At 35.2% G+C, this 19,766-nt stretch overlaps 1 protein-coding gene across 5 annotated transcripts in view; it reads right to left on the bottom strand.

Annotated features, from left to right (window-relative positions):
• PCLO (piccolo presynaptic cytomatrix protein) overlaps positions 1-19,766 on the bottom strand; it is a 426,447-nt gene that overhangs the window by 72,990 nt on the left and 333,691 nt on the right. For 4 of the 5 annotated variants that reach the window (XM_086696804.1, XM_086696805.1, XM_086696807.1 and 1 more), the window contains exons 14-18: positions 15,631-15,681; positions 12,123-12,247; positions 9,619-9,645; positions 1,947-2,040; positions 266-337 (exon numbers count right to left, since the gene is read on the bottom strand). In XM_086696804.1, coding sequence (XP_086552930.1) covers positions 266-337; positions 1,947-2,040; positions 9,619-9,645; positions 12,123-12,247; positions 15,631-15,681 — 369 coding nt within the window. The remainder of the gene's footprint in view (positions 1-265; positions 338-1,946; positions 2,041-9,618; positions 9,646-12,122; positions 12,248-15,630; positions 15,682-19,766) is intronic. The other variant, XM_086696806.1, reaches the window with a different exon arrangement.

Here is a 19,766-nt window from a genome sequence, read left to right as displayed (position 1 = left end):
GGATTCACAGCATGATTATCTCCTATGAAAACAATTACTAGTTCATCTTGCAAATTATTTACAAAGTACATCAAATGGTAAAGTGAAGACCATTTCTCAAGTTACTATTCATCAACTGAAAAGGATGAATCAGGAAATACATTCTATCCACTGAAGGACTTTAACCAAAATGGTTATCTTATAAACTTAAGAAATACGCTTGCATCAAGCTCTAATTGGTGGTTCATAATGAAAGCGAATAAGGAAAAGGAAATCAGATGCTCACCTCACCAAGAAAGTCATTGGAAGAAAATCTATCATAATCCCAGACGGTCACCTCCAGTGTTTTCTTCTTGAGCTACAGTTTAAATCAAAATGGCATTAACCCCGTTCCTCATCATAAATTTTCATCACACTCTATTATAGATTCATTTACTTTCACTTCCTTGAAGTGTATAAAAGGACTTCAAATTTATCTAAAAATGTGGGTTTATATTAAATAGTCTGTGAAATACCAATGGTTTTACAGTCAAACCTAGTGTTTGCTCGTAAGAGACCTCAAAGTTTTACTCATTTCCTGTTATTCTAACACTCCCCTCAGATTTTAAAAATAAAAGCAGAATCCATAAATGCTCTTTAAATACATGGAATTCATAGGTTGCAAAACTGTCTAGGTAATTTAGATAAAATATTTGGATTAGAGTTTTTTGGTTTTAATAAATCATCGAAAGACGTAAGTAGCATTGCGTTATTTCTGCAGGTAAATTTAACTTCTTTTAAATTCAAGAACCCAGATTACAATTTATACCTAGCTTCAACTTCACAATCACATCAGAAATCTTCCAGAGGACAAATCCTAAACCTCCTTTATAATCTTGAGGCTAGTCATCTGTATGTCTTGGTCTGTACAGTTCAGCTTCACAATGTCAGACTTACGAGGCCTCAATTTAGAGAAGACAGAGAATTCCTAAAATGTTGTCTGGTACAATAATACATTTTTTAAATTTTATTTACTTATTTTGAGAGAGAGAGAGAGAGAGAGAGAGCACACAAGTGGGGGAAGGGCAGAGAGGACAGACAGAATCCCAAGCAGGCTCTGTGCTACTAGCACAGAGCCCAATGCTGGGCTCAAATGCACAAAAGTGAGTTTAATACCTGAGCCAAGGTCAAGAGTCAGATGCTTAATTGACTATGCCACACAGACGCCTATCAATAATATATTTATATACACTAAAATCTTTTCTTTGTATTCTTTATGAAAGTCAAATATAGCCAAGTATTACTTTTGTAATATACATATCAAATCATTATGGTGTCTAACATTGCCTTATACAATGTATTACATCAATTATATCTCAATAAAACTGGAAAAAAAAGAAAAGAGATTGGCCAAATTAAAAAAAAAAATTAATGTTTATTTATTTTCGAGACAGAGACAGAGTATGAACGGGGGAGGGCTAGAGAGAGAGGGAGACACAGAATCCGAAGAGGCCTCCAGGCTCTGAGCTATCAGCACAGAGCCTAACGCAGGGCTTGAACTCATGGACCATGAGATCATGACCTGAGCAGAAGTTGGACACTTAACCAACTGAACAACCCATGTGCCCCTGAGATTGGCCAAATTTTAAAAAAATGTACAGCCAGTTGGAAAAATAGTTTCCCTCAAAATATGACAAATATGGCCTAGTCTGTTGAACTATTTAAATTTTGAAATAATTGGTGGGAAATGTTCCACTGGTCTTATGTCTTTGCTTATTTTTTGGCTGTTTTGTCAAAATGCCCACGTTTACATTCATGGGATCTTTGAACTGTACCCATTTCCTTTCACTGGCTACCTTTCTCATATATATTTTACTCATTTCTTCTTGTCCGTGTGACAAAATTGATAGACTACAAACTTTTAATAGGTTTGCCATTACTGTTCTTATATTAGCCTAAATCTGTCACAGAAAACAATCATTGCATACCTGTTCCATGGAGATACTTTTATAAATTACTGTTTGATTCCATTCAGGATTAAGACTTTTTTGAACATATTTAGTCCTCCTCTTGTACTCAGCACTGAATTAGAAGCCAAAAAAAAACAAAAAACAAAAAACAAAAACCAAAAAACAAAAAACAAAAAAACAGAAAAAAAAGTTACATTGATTATTCACCTTAACTGACGACTTCATAGTTAACAGGAAGGTTGTGCAGACATTTTAAGATGATACTTTGTGTTAAATCATTATGCAATCATCTCATCTTACCATCTTAAGCCTTATTTTAAATTGAATAAAAAATGACAATTTAAGAACATGTTGGATGCCTTTGGTTTTATTTGCCCTGAAGTAGTTTTTTAAAGAAAAGCTTTAGGTGTTCCAGCTATACTGTAATTTAGGAAATCTTCCCCAAGAGATAATGACATGAACTATATGGTAACATCTATACTTGACATCAATCAACTGATGGGAATGAACTATCATTGTTGCTATTAGCCAATGTTACCCCACAGAGAAGGCCTTTATCTAATCTTCACTGCTTTTTTCCTGAATTTTCTGCCTAGCCTTCGATCTCAGGTCCTAGATAACACTTCAGTGCTGATGGGCACCAGAGTCCTGAAAACCAACATACTTGTCTGGAGTTCTTTCATGTGCCTTGACTTTACGAGGTGGCTTTTCTAAAAGGACTGGATCGTCTCCCTGGGTTTGGTGGTGTGTGTTCCCAGCTATGGGCAGACTAACTCTTGCTAGTTCCTGGTCTCATGCGCTCCACTTCCTGGAATGCCTCTTACTGTTTCGCAGGCACAATCTACCCTATCCATTTTAGACAGAGCTGTTGAGAATCAAGCTCCAGTGCATCCCACCTTCAGAATGTCTTTCTTCTGTCTCTGGCTTTTTTCTCTTTCTTACCAGGATATGCAGGGGCAGTAATTCACAACATTGACTGCATACTGGGATTAGCTAGGAATCCGAGTTCTAAGGCTGCAAAGAGGGCAACCGGCCATGCACCCATATCTCCTTGCCTGGCACCTCCGAAGAGTCCTCATCTAATAGGTCTGGGGTGATGCTTGACTATCAAAATTTTTAAAATCTTCTGGGTAAAACTAATGTGCATCCAAGGATGAGAACCACTGAACTCCTGTTTCCCAGGACCTCCTATTTCAGCCATGGTGAAGTGAATCCAAATTAAGAAATAAAGCATCGACCTTCTCTCTTCTCACCAACTCATCTGTACAAAAATAAAAGCTGGATTTGACAATGTTTTTATTCAAGATAAATTGCAAATAATTTTGGGGAAGTGTAAATGCAATGATTTGAAAACACAGGAATTGTCATGTATTATAGATAGTATAAATTGATACATACTTTTTACCTGAATTTAGATGGATTTTAGATGAAACTGGTGAAGTTTATGTACCCAAACCCCCAGCAAATTCTACTTTGACTTATTCCACTTCTATCTAGAGAAATTCTCCTGTGCACAGGGAATGTGTTCTCCTCACCTGTGCACAAGGAATGTGTTCAAGAACATTCACCGTAACATTATTTCTAACAGCTATTAATAATATGATATATACAGTATATTCATTCAGTAAAATAGCAGCAGTTAAAATGAATAAAATACACCTCCATATATCAAGACAGATACATCTAGAAAAAAGTTAAGCAAAAAATTTGCAGAAGGATAACTAAAGTAATTATGATTTAAAATTAAAATCATGTGAGCTAATACAGTAAACTATGTATACATGTATATATAATAAAAATATATTAATATCATAAGTCAGCTTGGGAATTATAGGTATTAAATTCTATTTAGTAGTTTTCTCAGGTGGACAGAGGAATGGTTTCAGAGGGTTTCAGAAGGTACATACAAAATGTTTTTTAATAAAAAAATTTGGAGCCTTATAGCAGAATATTAAAATTTGATAGAACCGAATATCAAAAACAGAGGTATTTGTTATTGTCTATAATTTTCAGTTTGAAATATTTTCCAATAAAATTTCAAAATAACTTTGGTAGGCTATGTGTCTTTATATCTTATGGTTTTGGTTTTTTTTAATGTTTTTATTTGTTTTTGAGAGAGAGAGAGAGAGAGAGAGGGAAAGAGGGAAGAGAGTGAGAGTCAGCGGGTTACAGGCAGAGAGAGAGGAACAGAGAACCTGAAGCAATGTAGGGCTTGAACTCACGAACCATGAGATCATGACCTGAGCCCAAGTCAGATGCTTAACCGAATGAGCTACCCAGGAGCCTGAATTTTTTTTTTTTTTAATGATGACATCAGAAGAATGAATGTGAGCACTTTCAAGATAATAACAAGCCTTGGTAGCTACTTTAGAATTCATGGCTATTTCTCTAGGCAGGTATACTTAGAAGAAAAACATATGGTAGTCTGACTTTTAAAAATTCTATTTGTTTTGGACTATTTGTTTGTTATCAAGGTAATGAGATCATGGGGAAACACTAAGGGTAAAATTCATAATACAGTAAATAGCAGCAAATTTTTTTTTCAATGCTGAATAATTCAATGCATCATATTTTAAAAAGATGGGAATTAATGTCAAACGTAAACTCCAGTACTTTCTTGAAAATTCCAGATATTGTCAATATATGTGAAAATGGTCTGTATTATTAAAATGTCTTGAAAAGGATTTATTAGCCATCATCTTTTCTGAATCTATGAATATGGATAATTGTTACCACAATTTTTCACGTTTTTTTCACATATACATTTTTTAAAAGTTCTTGGTTCGTGGGTGAAAAGCAATTTATAAAGTAAGCACATTAAAATAAAAACAGCTAACATTCATTAAATGCTTAGTTTTTCTCAGGCAGAGTTCTAAATGCTTTTTATGTATTAGCTCATTTAACCCTCGTGGTAATTCTGTGAGACAGGGTAGAAAAAACTGAAGATCCGTGGAATTAAGGGCTGTTGGGAAGGTGGCATAGTTATTAACTGGCAGGACTATGATCCAGACATAGAGAAACTGACTGGTTGCTCTTAAATGTAAGCTGTATGTACTTTTTTTGTGAACTTGATTAGGTTCACAAAATCTGAATAAGCCACCAGTTTCTTAATTTCAGGCTTTATCAGCTGCAGTGCCTCATTTGTCTTCTTTACAAAATAATCTAAAGTCCTTCCTTTCAATTTAGATATATAGATTTCCTGTATATGTAATATAAATTTTATACAATATGTGTGTATATAGACACATACAGAAAATTAGGCAAGTTTTAGAGGTGTTTAGGGAAATTCTGAATAGTATATCCCAGGAGAGTGTTGTGGAACCAGGGATAATTACCATAAATATTTCTTTTTGCCCAGATACACTCGGGAATAACCCAAACTGGCAGAATTTTATGTTATTAATGAATTTGATTCTTTAATTCTCTCCAGACTCGATGTGTCCATTTCCTTTAGGATTATTGTCGGTAAACACAACTGGCCTCCACTCTTCCTGGATGAGCTGTGTAAATGATAATGAAATCCTTTGCAGTTTTTTTGTACTTGAATTTTATGACACAGAGATGGTCGCACAAAGCCACTCCCTCAATGACACTTGTTTTTTAACTACCATGTACCGACCACCTGGAGCATGATCTGATCGGGCTGTGTAGCCATCTCACACAAATGAAAACTCTCCACACCTTCTCCCATCTGTATCAGAATCTGGATTTACAAGCTGAAGATGGTCAAGCAGAGGGACTCTTAAACGTGAGCATAAATGAGGGTGAGGAAAAAGTGGGGCTCCTTTTCTGTTTCCTTCTTCGTCCAGAAAACACACTATATTCCCTCCTGGGAAGATGGCAATAATGATATTAAATGAGGACAATGAGTCCATATCTGATAATCAGAGAAGTTTTTTAACCAGGGAAAATAAAAAGTCAATTAATCAAGATGGGGCATGGGGCTAATAAAGAAAAGTTAACCTTCATCCCCTTGAAGTTTTGACTAATTTCTTTTCTCTTTCATTTTTTAATTTGACCGGCTATTTTCTCATGAGTAAATCTGCTTTTAAGACAGGCAGAAAAAGATATTTGAAATTCAATTATTCTTCCCTAAACTGACAGAAAAACAGTACTCTGAGTTTCTCTTTTTAATTTAAAAATATAGATGAGAAAGAAGAATGGGATATGATGGCTTCTTTCTATTTCACTCTCATAGAATTAAAATATTGAAGGTTTTTATTTCTTTTGTTTTATTTGGTTTTCCTTTATTGGAAATCGTATATATATATATGTGTGTGTATATATATATATATATATATATATATATATATACACACACACACACACATACACATACATGCATACATATATATACACACACATACATGCATACATACATACACATACATGCATACATACACACATACACACATAAAGACTACAGACATATATACACATACTTATATATAGAAACACACAACACACACATACATATACACATATACGTATTTCTTTACTGAAAAAATACAGTAGGTCCAATAAAGAAACACACACACACACACACACACACACACACACACTATTTTTAATTACTCCTCTAAGGATTTTCCTTTAAATTAGAAAGAAGCTCATATCATATTCCATTTTATAAGCTCTATTGTTCTGTGCAGTAGTGTGTTTTTAGCACATCACTTCATTGCCCCTGTGCTCCCTGAAGTCAGAGCTATGGTTGTTTGTCAACTCTAACCTCAGCTCCTAGCACAGTGTCTGGAACAGTCTGTGCTAAAGAAATGTTTATTGGATGAATCCTTAAAACATGCTCCTACTTTTTTCCTCTTAAAATCCACTGAAATGAAACAAGTTTTGGCTTTTGAATTGTAAATGCACACAACACCTGTTTCTGATTTACATAGGTCTTGGAGGAAATAGTCTGATATGCTAACAAGGAGGTTTAGAGAAAGGCTAGCCAGGAATGGAACTTCAAGGTATTATGATAGCTAGTATCAGCTTCAATCATAGCAAAGTCTCATAGTCTCATTAGTGGGAAAAGGTCTGCACTTTGTCAAACAGTGTAAAGAGAGAAAACCAGAATGGGATCCTTTGGATAAGCTCATTTCCATTTCCTAATTACCCAGGGACAACTTCTGACTTCATGCACTCTTTGTGTTCTTTCCTGGTCTTTCTTTCACCTCATCTTGGTGCTGACGATTTGGGCTTCCAGAGCTTATGAGTATATTGATCCAAGGGTAGGAAGAGGAAATGAAAGGAGACCAGAAAATTGGACCAGTGAAATTCTTATCAGTTCACAGGACATTTTTTTTTTTTATTTTAAGAATGACAGATGTATTACATTTTATTATTGAAGAAAACGAAGTTCAAAGTTGTTTAGTTTCCTATACAGTGATGTTAAATAATTTGGTGTAATGCTGTAGCCCAAGCTTTCTGTATCTCCTTTTTTGTAGGGATAACTGACCACTGGCTACTTGATGTAGCCAATCATGAAATATGAATAATCCCACAACTTTTTTTTAATGTTTATTTACTTTTTCTTTTGAGAGAGAGAGAGAGAGAGAGCGCGAGCGCGCACACAAGCAGGGGAGGGGCAGAGGAATATAGGAATTATATATTCCTATATATATATTCCTATATATATATTCTTATATATATATTCCTATATATATATATATTCCTATATATATATGGGCCATATATATTCTTATATATATATATGAATATAGGAATTATAGGAATATAGGAATATAGGAATTATATATTCCTATATATACATTCCTATATATATATTCCTATATATTCCTATATGTATATTCATATATATATATATTCTTATATATATATGGGCCATATATATTCTTTTATATATATATATATATTCCTATATATATGTGTGTGTATGTATATGTATATATACTTCCTATATATAAATTATATATATTTGTATATAAACACATATCATAACAAATTTAGGCCAGTTTTAGAGTAGCTTAGGGAATTCTGAGTGGTATTACCCTAAGAGAGTGTAATTGTACATACTATTGGCAATAATATCAGCTACCATTATTGAGTTTATTACGTGCTGGACATTATGCTTATCACTTTTGGTGGTTTACTCTGTTTCACAAAATGCCTGGGAGGGGTGCTATTATTATTTCTATTTAGCAGAAGAGGAAATCATTTTAGAGAAAGCTTACAACTTCTAAGAGGCAGGGCTAAAATTCAAACCCAAGTTCTTCAGGACTTCACTCACTGGCCCCCTCAGCCAAAACTACAATATCAGTACCTTATCATTATAATTCCTTCTCACATCGACAGTTCTCAGAGATGATGAAAGTGACTTCTAAATGAAACATATAATGAGAAAGTGACTTCTAGATCTTTGAAATTGTGACCAGCACATCCTAGACGGTTTCAACCAGTATTCACATTTACAAAACATGCTCTCTTCTAAGTTAAATACAGACAATCATTGTCATTCTGACAACTACCCTCCACCCCTGTTTCTCTAGATAAATGATAGGAAGGTTCTGCATAAAGGGATTGATAATATCTGTTCTAAAATGACATTATCTCTTTCAACCAAACTAATTTTGCCCATCAGTCTGAGAGATCTGGATGGTGTCCTGAGACAGCTAGCCATAACAAGCAACCTTACAGAATATCAAATTTAGTGTTTGCCATGATTAAGTGGATGTAAGGAAACAAAAAAATTTCTGGCCACCAGAAAGAGTGTGGTGACTAATCCTATTCTTTACAATATTTAAATATCCAACTGCTATCAGGATCAAAATCAGAAAAACGTCTTTAGGGCCACAGCTTGCCAGAATTAGGAAATATGTTAAATGTTAATGTCACAGACAAAAACAAATCCTGTACCGTTAATATTTTGTGTGGGATTAAAATTCTCACCACCTTATTGCTACAGATGGTATAAGAGTCACCTCCCCAACTAAATAAATAACACACATAGTATATAATGTAACGAAATGTGCAAAAGAATGCTTCCAGTTATGTATCTAAAAGACACTCTTGGCTGACAATGTAATGATGCATCGAGTTATGAGCTCTCTTAGAAAACTGTTTCCTACTGTTGGCAAACAAAGAAGGATGCTCTTGTGTTGTTGTTAATGTGGGAGAGCAGGCAGGTTATGGCATCCTTTTGCACAGCAATACCTTGGTGGTGCAGAAGTTATAAAGACATGGAAATGTTTCAATATCAGATCTAATTCATGGAAAAAGACTACAAAACTCTGGTCTTTAAGATGAGATTCCATGTCTAGTACTGGACATCCAGAAGATCAGTTAATTTCTTTTGAAAGATGACTCTAGATTTTGTTTTTGTTTGGAATAGAAGACTCAGGAGCACTTAAGCCAGGGTTACCGCATGAGAAGCTAAATGTATTTTAGCGGACAAATTATATTTGAAAACTAGTTATATCTATATTGCAGGGTGATATATCTTTCTTCACATTTTTCTGTTTTTAACATTTTTTACTTTTCAATTTTCTACTGCACACATCTGCTAAGCCTATTTAGTAATGTAATCAGAGTGATTTTCTGGTAGCCTAATTCAATAGATACCAACATGTAAAAAGATACAAATGAACTACAGGTGAATGTATATTTTCAAGTGTGTACATATAAACTTTAGACATCACAGCACAGCATGACACTGAAAATGAGCCAACTCTACCTTGCATTCTGGACAACCATGACTTGACTGCATTGATTCCAAGAGCAAGAGTGAAGGATATAACAGGCAAGTAGGAAAGACAGGAAGAAAAAAAGTTAGGAAGAGAAACAAAGAAGAAAATACGAGAATAATAACCAGATGACCTATACCAGAACATATAAATAACATGAAGCAGAAAACAATCTCAGAGCTACAGTGGAAATAATACCTCCTAAATGTAAAAAATCCCAAGGCCTTGGATGCTGTAATAATTAGGAGTAATTTAATAAAAGGTTTACGAGTTGAATAGGGCAGCTGATTAGCTGCTTTTGGGGAGGAACCCACCCAGCAGGCTTGTTTTGTCTGACAAAATACTGGAGATGGCTTGTGATGGGGAGTTCACTCTGTATACTGGAATCCCCTGTCACTCACCCCAGAATGACTGACTTATTCATATTACCTGTCTGCCCTTTCTGGTTACTCAAGTTTGCAATAGCCTAATTGAAACATATCATGTAATAAATAAAAGACAGGCACTCTCATATAGCATAAAAGGTGACACTCTCCAGGATACTATTAGAGAAGATAGAAAGTAAAAGACACTGCTTTATTTTCATTCATTCATTAGCAAATGCCAATTAAAAATACACCCTAGGCAGTGATTTCTTCTTGCCCCATAATATTATCATCAAATAACACTGAAGGTCTAATGACCCAATCAAAGGCAGGATGAAGTTACCAGTTTGTTGTTATACTCACATGAAAAAAAGCAGCCAAATTACAGCTGTAACTAATTATGACATAAACGAACATAAAATAAAAACTCTCCTTTCCTCTGCTATATGGCTAGCTGGTGATCCTTACAAATAAATAAAATGCAATGATTTAAAAATAGAACCACAACACCAGCAATTCTAAGTTTCTAAATAAAATCAATGGGATAAAAGTAAAGGCTGCATCCATAATTGGATATAGTACCTAGAAATTTTCAAATTATTTTCTGAGTGTTATCTACATTTGATTTCCTAGCAAAACTATTCACTGGCTCCCTGCTCACCTTGGCTCTGTCAATGTCAACAAGAATTAATCTCAAAAGAACTGGTGATCTGCCCGTGGTGATATAATTAGTCAACAACCAGCAGATTAAAAGGTAACGTATAACTTTAACTTGGATCCTGTCCAAACAAACCAACTATAGTCACACAACATGTGTTGTATGATTTCAATGCTTTTAAATCAGTTGAGGTTTGTTTTACGGCCTGAAACGTAGTTTCTCTTGGAGAATGTTTCATGTGCACTTGAAAAGAAGATGTATTCTGCTATTGATGGGAAGAATGTTCTATAAGTATCAATTAGGTCTTCAAACCAATTAGGAAAATATTACGAGGTAATTGGGGAAACTAGGAATTATTTACACATTTTAAAATTACAATGGTTGTATGTAGTATTATGACTATTTCTTTACAGAAAAAAGTTGTAATAGTTGAGATCTACTTTAAAATAATCTGTATAGGGGATTGTATGAGACATGATTGGCTAGGAGATGATAATTGCTGAAACTAAGTAATGAGTATGGGATGGGTAATTACATTATTCTTTCTACTCATGTGCAACAATACAAGTTTCCCAAATAAAAGGCAATATTCAAATGTTACTCGAGTTAAATGAAAAATGAAAAAAAATAAATAAATAAACCAGAGCCTTCAAATTACCAGCCTCGAATTCTTCTTATCATACCTCCGACTGTTGATTATTTATGTTCCAAGATGCAAATTTGGCTAATAGAAATTGTTCAGGTAAGGTATAATGATCTGTTGAGTCCAAATTACTGTTTTGAAACCAACCTTGAGTACTGATTTATATACCAGAACATAGCAATTTGCATTTATTATGTAAAAATAAACATCTCTAAAGAGCACTTGCTTTATATGAACAGTTTATAAATCACATGAGATTCAGAGATATTTTTCATTTATTACCAAATATTTACCAGACTTAGTAAATATTTATTTAATATTCAACATGTCAAATATGACTTATTTTATTTTATAGTTTTTAAAACACTGATTTGAAAATACGCATATAAGTAAGGATACATTAAGTCACTTAATGAACATGTAATGTGCTACCTAATATCTTATAAAACAAAACAGTAACTTATGAGTCTTGAACGTTAGTTTAACAAATGCAATTGGGAAGATAAGCTAAGTCTCTAAATCTGCCACAAACAATCCTTTAAATGATTTCACAGTCCATCTGGTGGGTTATAGTGGTTTCTAGATTCAAAATACTGATTGTTTCATCAAGACAGATTTTCTTATGATCAAGGCTCTCCTAGAACCCGTTAAGGCTTAATTACAAATTTTTATTTCCATCATATCTAATTGTTAGAAATAAATAACTATGACATGTGAATAAAATGAAGGAAGATCTATTTAACTCTTCAAAATTAGAGACTAGAAACACCAACACTATTTTTGAATCCATGGGATGCAATACTTAGAAGACACTGTTTCTTCACTTACCCTCTCCCAGGAAGAAGGTACACTTTAACAAAGGGGTCCGAATAACCGTTGTTGTCTCGAGGGACAAGGTTTCTTGCTTGGAGAATATGGATTATGAGATTTCCAAGATCATAGTTGATTTGAAGCTTAAAGGGACATCAAAATAGTCCATGAAGATCATTTTGATGTTATTTTTAAAAAGCTACAATACGTTATTATTCAATAACTTACCAGCATTTCTTTTTATTCTCATGAGCATCAACCCTCATTTCCATTTTATTTGAAACTGAACAGACTAGTTTATGCCTAATTTAATTGAGAACTCCCAGGCACATGCTAATAACTAGTAAGTGTGCTGTTCATTCTTTCCATGGGTAAAGTTCTGGCCTGTCTAAAATTCATTTAGAAGAAAAATCATACAGTAAACACTAGTGACATTTTTACACCAAATTTACGTTCCTAGAAAAATAATAAATGTTGTTAGCATTCATGAATACAGTGACTAGGACATTGAAAATAAATTAATTGATAAATTTATTACAAAATGTCTTCTGTATTTCACCAAATGCTTAGCAGTAGGTGGAATTGTTATTTAAAGATAGAGCTGTTAGTCTGAAATGTAAGAATATTTAAGAATGTGTAGATTTTATCTCTTCCTGTATTACCCTATATAACCTATAGCTTTTCTTTTTCTGTGCCTGCTATTCTAATAGGGTCAGAGATTAAGATAATAAAATCTTGTTCTTTAATTTTTAAAGCTGCACAGGAAAGAAAAGGGGCTGCTTCCTAGATTAGTGAATGGCTGTTACACAACTGTCAGTGAATAGGAAAAGATGAACAATTCAAATAAATATTTGAGAAGCCCACATAATCCAAAATCGTGGAATTAACTATTTTTTCTCCTTTAAAATGTAAAGATTTTTATGGCATCATTTTGAATAAGCCTCAATTTTGCTTGATGCTGTTTTGGTTTATCAAATAATAGAAAGAAAGGGCTCTGCATTTCAGAAGAAAAAGATCCATAAATAAAGATACTAACCGAATTTTTAATTATCACAAGAAACAAGTATGCTAGGCTTAATGTTGAAAATGGGGTAATTTAGACAAGTCAAACTCTATTTAAAATTTGGTAATCAAAATAATTCCTAACTGTAGCATAATTTTGGTCCAGTTGTATTTTGTGGCAGAAAAAGAATCTGCAATTGCTTCTCTCAACACAGCAAAAACTTAGACTTTGACCATCCTGAAAGCAATGTGACATAAAAGAAAGTGCCATGAAGGAAGGGGAAAAAATGGAAAGTTCAGAACTTCAGTAACTGTGGACTCTAATGGAGTACTGAAATATGGAATTATTCGGCAGTTAATTTCACGGAGACTGAAAACAGCTTCCAAACTGTAAGAAGACATTCTCCCCCATTTACTCTTTTTTTCGCCAGCCTTAAAGTTCACTTTTATCTGATGAGGCACCAAAACCACTTCTTATTGAAATGAAAACCTACAGGCTACCCTAAAAAGGTGCTTTTCAAAATTTATGCTGCAGCGCCTTAGAAAAATCTTAGGGCTGCTCAGATGTTGCTTCTGAGACAGACTGAAATGTCCCCAGGAACCCTCCACCAGAGCCACTCCAATGCTGGTAGATTTGGGTGTCCATGTAAGGTTCCATCTGCAAAAAGGTTTTGCTACAAGAAAATAAATAAATAAAACGGAAATCACGGTCACGAGAAAATATTGAAAAAGAAACGAAAAGAGCCTGCGAGTTAAGAAGGAATATTATTAAATTTCCACTAGAGAATTAAGGATTACTGCTCAAGAGAAAGGAAAATAAAAGAAGAACAGACAATAACAAGCCATAAAAGAAACACAGCAAATGCTGGTCCATGGGAAAGAGAGGAAAGAAAAAAAAAAAAAAAGGTAAGAGAGAACAAGCTATGAATCAGAAACTCAGAAAATCTAGCATTTTCTCTGCTGCTTGTGAAATAAGGAAAGATCAGGTTGGGTTTTCTGAAAAAAGGAAACAGTTGGGGTGCCTGGGTGGTTCAGTTGGTAAGCGTCCGACTTCAGTTCAGGTCATGTTCTTGGGGTTCGTGGGTTCGAGCCCCGCGTCGGGCTCTGTGCTAACAGCTCAGAGCCTGGATCCTGCTTCATGTTCTGTGTCTCCCTCTCTCTCTGCTCCTCCCCTACTTACACTCTGTCTCTCTCTCAAAAATAAATAAACATTAAAAAAAAAGAAAAAGAAAAAGAAAAGAGGAAATAGCGAGACTGCAAGATGTGCAGCACAGAGGTGACCAGGCCCGTGCTGCTGGGTCTTGCTCAGCAAGGTGCCTGCATTCTGCACCTCTTTCCATGCCATTCTCACCTTCCACTTTTGCTTTCATCAGTGGGAGCCTAGATGATCACTGCATTGGTTTCTTTGTCTTTGTGTCCTCCCTTTATAAGCTTTCCTTACACAGGCCATTGATGTATGAAATCTTACTATATATCCCTTTTAATGAGTCTCCCTTATCCAACATATTTACCGATCGCCCTACTGCAGTGGCTAACAAGGACCCCCAGCTTGTGTGCAAGGTTCTTTTTAATTTGGTTTCAACTTATCTGTACAGGAGCATTTCATTGCAGCAAAGCTGATGTCTGCCTTTTATTATTTCTGCCAGCAGAACCTTTCCTTGAAGCATTGCTTCTTCCAGGAACACACGCCCCCTTTCTCTGGGCTGATCCACAAATTAGTTCAAGTCTGTTGTCCTTTGTGAAGTCTTTCATGAAAATCTCCTCTAGAATATGTTGGAGATGCAGCTAAGACTTACTGGGCTCTTCCCCTTGTCTGAAACTTACTATCTTCAAATATTCTTATTTTACATTGTGTCACTTTTTTCTACGTGATTTTTCTTATCTATCCTGGATTACTTTTTGGTATTATATAAAGTACACTTTTTAAAACATTTTTGACGATGACCCACAGTGAGAAATATGGGTTACGATACAATACACACACAGAAACACACATGTATAGAACTAAAAAAGATAGTGATTTACACTATTTTTCTTCTGTTTTCCTAGTCAAAATCCCCTACATTGATTTTACAGATTACAAATTGGTTATGACCCCTGGCATGAAAAACACTACTGTAGGAAAACTGTTCAGCAATTATATAACAATTGTTGGTAGGAGGAAGAAAAGAGAATAGTATTGGACTCATGAAACTCTTAAAGAGGAATCTTCACATTTCCAGAACAATCTGTCCTGTTTGAAACATATTCAACAAGTATAAACTGAGACATAAAACTTACTGATTCTGCTAAGGCATCCGGCAGATTTCAAATTATAGAATTCCATACATATAATTAGATTTTATAAACTGTATATTGTACTAAGATATTGTTCTATAATATTGTATTCTTCCTGTATGTGTTACATGCACATATAAAACAGGAAAAGTTCTAACAGTGTTTGCGATTTCAATAGACCAGTGAGGGGAGAAGAAACAGCCGAAGAAGATGGTATAATGATGATTTTTAAAAAAAATTCTCCTACCTGAATTTCCCCTGTAATTGGATGAGAGACAACCTTGGCTGCATCAGTAGGCTGCAATAATAAGAACATATATTAATGGATAAACCCTTCATAAAATTTACCATTTCAACTTCCTTGTGAAATTAATTTCTATTTGGTCGGAGCATACTGTCTGGAAAATGTATTTCATCCATTTGGCGGCTTCAGATTATGGTATCTACTTACACGTCACAACGTGTGTTTGATTTTACAGATACATAAATCTAGTTTTCATTTTGTTCAGCCTGTTTTGAAGTTATAATTTTATACCTGTAGGGCTGTATTTCCAATTACTCAATGAAATGAATACTTTGGCTTAAAGCACTCGATTTAAGTATTTTACAGGTTTTAGCGACCTTTCGCGAAATGACAAAGACACTGTTTCTAGACGGTGACCGCCTGGAGCACAGATGTCACAGAAGCCCGTTCTTGCTGGCCTTCGATGGGTGGTAAACCCCACTCTGCTCCCTTCTGGAGTGAAGCACTCAGGCAATCACTTCTTAATATTTCACATTCCTTAATTACAGTTCTACCCTATTCCAAGCAAGTTCTCACTTCCTTAAGAAGTTCCTTATGTCAGTAAAGCCTTAAAACAGTTAGGAATGTGATGTGATGAACTGGTTCAGAATGCTAACAAAAATGACTGATTGCTGACTTGTTATATTTCAATGCAGAATTTGTACAAAAGGAGAGACGATGTTCTGGACTCCAGGTCTACAACAGAATTTCAGGCAACATGGCATCAACACAGGGAGATACTTACTAAAACGGAGGCCAGCCTGCTACGTTCAAAGTAAAGCCCTGTCTGCCTACATGTACATAATATTGGCTTTGTTTTAATAATTAACCTGAAAAGGAAAGATCCATAATATTTAGGTGGATATGCTTGTTGTCACCTTTTCCTTTATATATATATTTTTTTCAACGTTTATTTATTTTTGGGACAGAGAGAGACACAGAGCATGAACGGGGGAGGGGCAGAGAGAGAGGGAGACACAGAATCGGAAACAGGCTCCAGGCTCCGAGCCATCAGCCCAGAGCCTGACGTGGGGCTCGAACTCACGGACCGCGAGATCGTGACCTGGCTGAAGTCGGACGCTTAACCGACTGCGCCACCCAGGCGCCCCATCCTTTATATTTTTATCTTGGAAATGAGAGCAATCCAAAGAAGACAGCTATACTCCAGGTCTTGTGTTATGAAATAACTAAGGAATGAAAATGTAATCTTTGGTAAAATTACAGAGTTGAGGTTAAATTTTCTAGGCCGTGTATCCTTTATTTAGTTCAGCTCATTATTAAGAATGTCCATTCGTTAGGGGCGCCTGGGTGGCTAGGTCTATTAAGCATCTGAGTCTTGATTTCAGTTCAGGTCATGGTCTCAGAGTTCATGGGTTCGAGCCTTGCATCGGGCTCTGTGCTGATAGGGCAGAGTCTGCTTGGCATTCTCTGTCTTTCTCTCTCTCTGCCCCTCCTCCCACTCGTTCTCTATTTCCCTCTCTCAAAAATAAAACATTAAAAAATGTCCATTCATTAATACTGAAACCATGTTCTGGCTGCAAAAGATAACCTACCAGTTAGTGACCAATTATATTTACTTAAAAATTACTTTACTGTTTAAATTTAAAGAAAAGCAAACTGAATCTAGAATAAGAAGGACAATAGAAGTTTCTAGAACTATTTCTATCTGGATTAAAGACAGGGGTTTTCCTAAGACCAGTTTCCTTTGTATTCCAATGAGGAAAACTGGAGAATAACTGACATAAAAAGTAAAAACACAAGCCAAAAAGCAAAACAAACAAACAAAAAAACCCTCACAGAACACAAAGCTAAGTGATTACTGGTAACTTATTTTGATTTCTTTTTGACAGTTGTAGCTCATTTGACATGTAATCATGCAATATCACTAAATTCAGGGTTGAGTAGAAACTTATGGACCATTTTTAATTGTTCTGGGGTGTGGCAGTAAAATCAAAAGGGTGTGGAGGGATATTTTAAATTATGGAAGGAAAGAGATCAGTATCTGTTGGATACGGAGCAAACTACCAGCTCCAGGTAGTGACATTTCCAGATGAGAGCTAGCTACTTTCCTTTAAAGGATGCCTTATCTTTCTGAGGCTGTTTTTAATGATTACAGTGATAAAAAATGTTCTTCATGGAAATCAGTGATACAAGTGTGGAACAGGCAATCACTTTGGTAGTGTGCAGTCTGATTTCCCGGTTTGAATAGTTGTACAATGTCCATGAGCTGCACAATACCCTAACGATGTGTAATGAAACAAATGCATTATTTTTATTTCATTTTATATATATTATTTTTTCCAATGGTTACTCAGATATTAGGACATAAATACGAATTAAGTATATAATAAATAAAACTGTTTTAGGTATATCTTTGGGCATAAGAGACCCGTGAAAAAAACTAGTGAGATGTTAAGGGCACTCTGACCAGTAAGGTTTGGGAGATCAATGACCTATTTCATAAGAACATTTAAAACTAATGAGTACTTTATTTTATTCATTTATTTTAATTTTTTTTTAATGTTTACTTATTTTTGAGACAGAGAGAGACAGAGCATGAACGGGGGAGGGGCAGAGAGAGAGGGAGACACAGAATCAGAAGCAGGCTCCAGGCTCTGAGCTGTCAGCACAGAGCCTGACATGGGGCTCAAACCCATTGTCCACGAGATCATGACCTGAGCTGAAATCGGACGCTTAACCGACTGAGCCACCCAGGTGCCCCAAAACTAAGTAGTACTTTAATTGAATCATTTATTTATAACATGACTTTCATTTTTTTTTTTCAACGTTTATTTATTTTTGGGACAGAGAGAGACAGAGCATGAACGGGGGAGGGGCAGAGAGAGAGGGAGACACAGAATCGGAAACAGGCTCCAGGCTCTGAGCCATCAGCCCAGAGCCCGACGCGGGGCTCGAACTCACGGACCGCGAGATCGTGACCTGGCTGAAGTCGGACGCTTAACCGACTGCGCCACCCAGGCGCCCCATAACATGACTTTCAAGAAAGCATTCAAACTTCAAAGGTAAACTGAAGAAGGTTTGATTAAAATGTCAGACACAAAACAGCTTGAGGTGATAAAATAAAAATTTTGGAGATAAAAATTCATAGTGAAATAGCTTAAGCAAAATAACGATTTGATAAAGTCATATACATAGCTTATATAACAAACATATATTTAAATAATTTAGATGTATATTTTACTTACATTTACTCAGAAGAAACCATTTAGAGCATTATTACCAATTAATAATTACTTATGAATAATCATTTAGAATATTTACTAGACGACGTTCTAAATATCTAAGTATATAATTATGCCAACTATATTTAAATATTTAGTCTTAATACATTTCTTACACTAATATTTTATAATTTAATACCTAGTCTCATACCTAATGAAAACACAAAAAGTTAAAACTATAATTCTGTAAATATTCTGAAGAATATATGACAAGTGCCAGTGATGATTTAATTCACAATATTTACTTATTTAAATTATTATTGTTCTGTGCAAGCCCCTCCACTATGTGCTTAAAAAGCATAAAAAAAAAAAAAAGAAATGGTTTTTGGTTCTTAAGGAACTTGCAGCCTAATTGGGAGGATAAAATAAGAAAACTGATAGCTACAATCAAGATACAAAATACATACATAAAGATACATACATAAAGTATGGGGCACTTCGGAGGGAGGGAGGAGAAAAGGAAGAATGGATATCTTCTGATTTTAAGGCAGGATTGGAATATGGATAGATTTCATGGATGAAGGCTTCCTATTGCTCTTATTTCATTGGACACTGAGGAGCTATCCAAAAAAAAATGTCTGTGGAAAGTAGGAATGAGCTGGCAACTCTAATATACAGAGTATTTATTAGCAAGGCAATTGTAAAGACTGAACGTTATGCTTACTGTGATAATCTCCCAAGGAAAAGCCCTTTTAGACTGAGTAGGATAGGGTCCTAGGCACAGGTGAGGCTGTCAAGATTCTAGTAGCAGGGATACATTTTAAACAGGTTAGTGACCCAATCAGGTCACTGTGCCACAGATCAGCTGGAGGGTAGTTTGAGAATGAAGAGAGAACGGTGAGTGGAGTTGCAAGTAAT

The sequence above is a fragment of the Puma concolor genome, chromosome A2, assembly GCF_028749965.1.
Source record: "Puma concolor isolate L17-30 chromosome A2, mPumCon1.1.hap2, whole genome shotgun sequence".
NCBI classification, from domain to species: Eukaryota; Metazoa; Chordata; class Mammalia; order Carnivora; family Felidae; genus Puma; species Puma concolor.
Note: the sequence above shows the minus strand (reverse complement) of the source record. Positions and strands in the feature narration are given on the sequence as shown.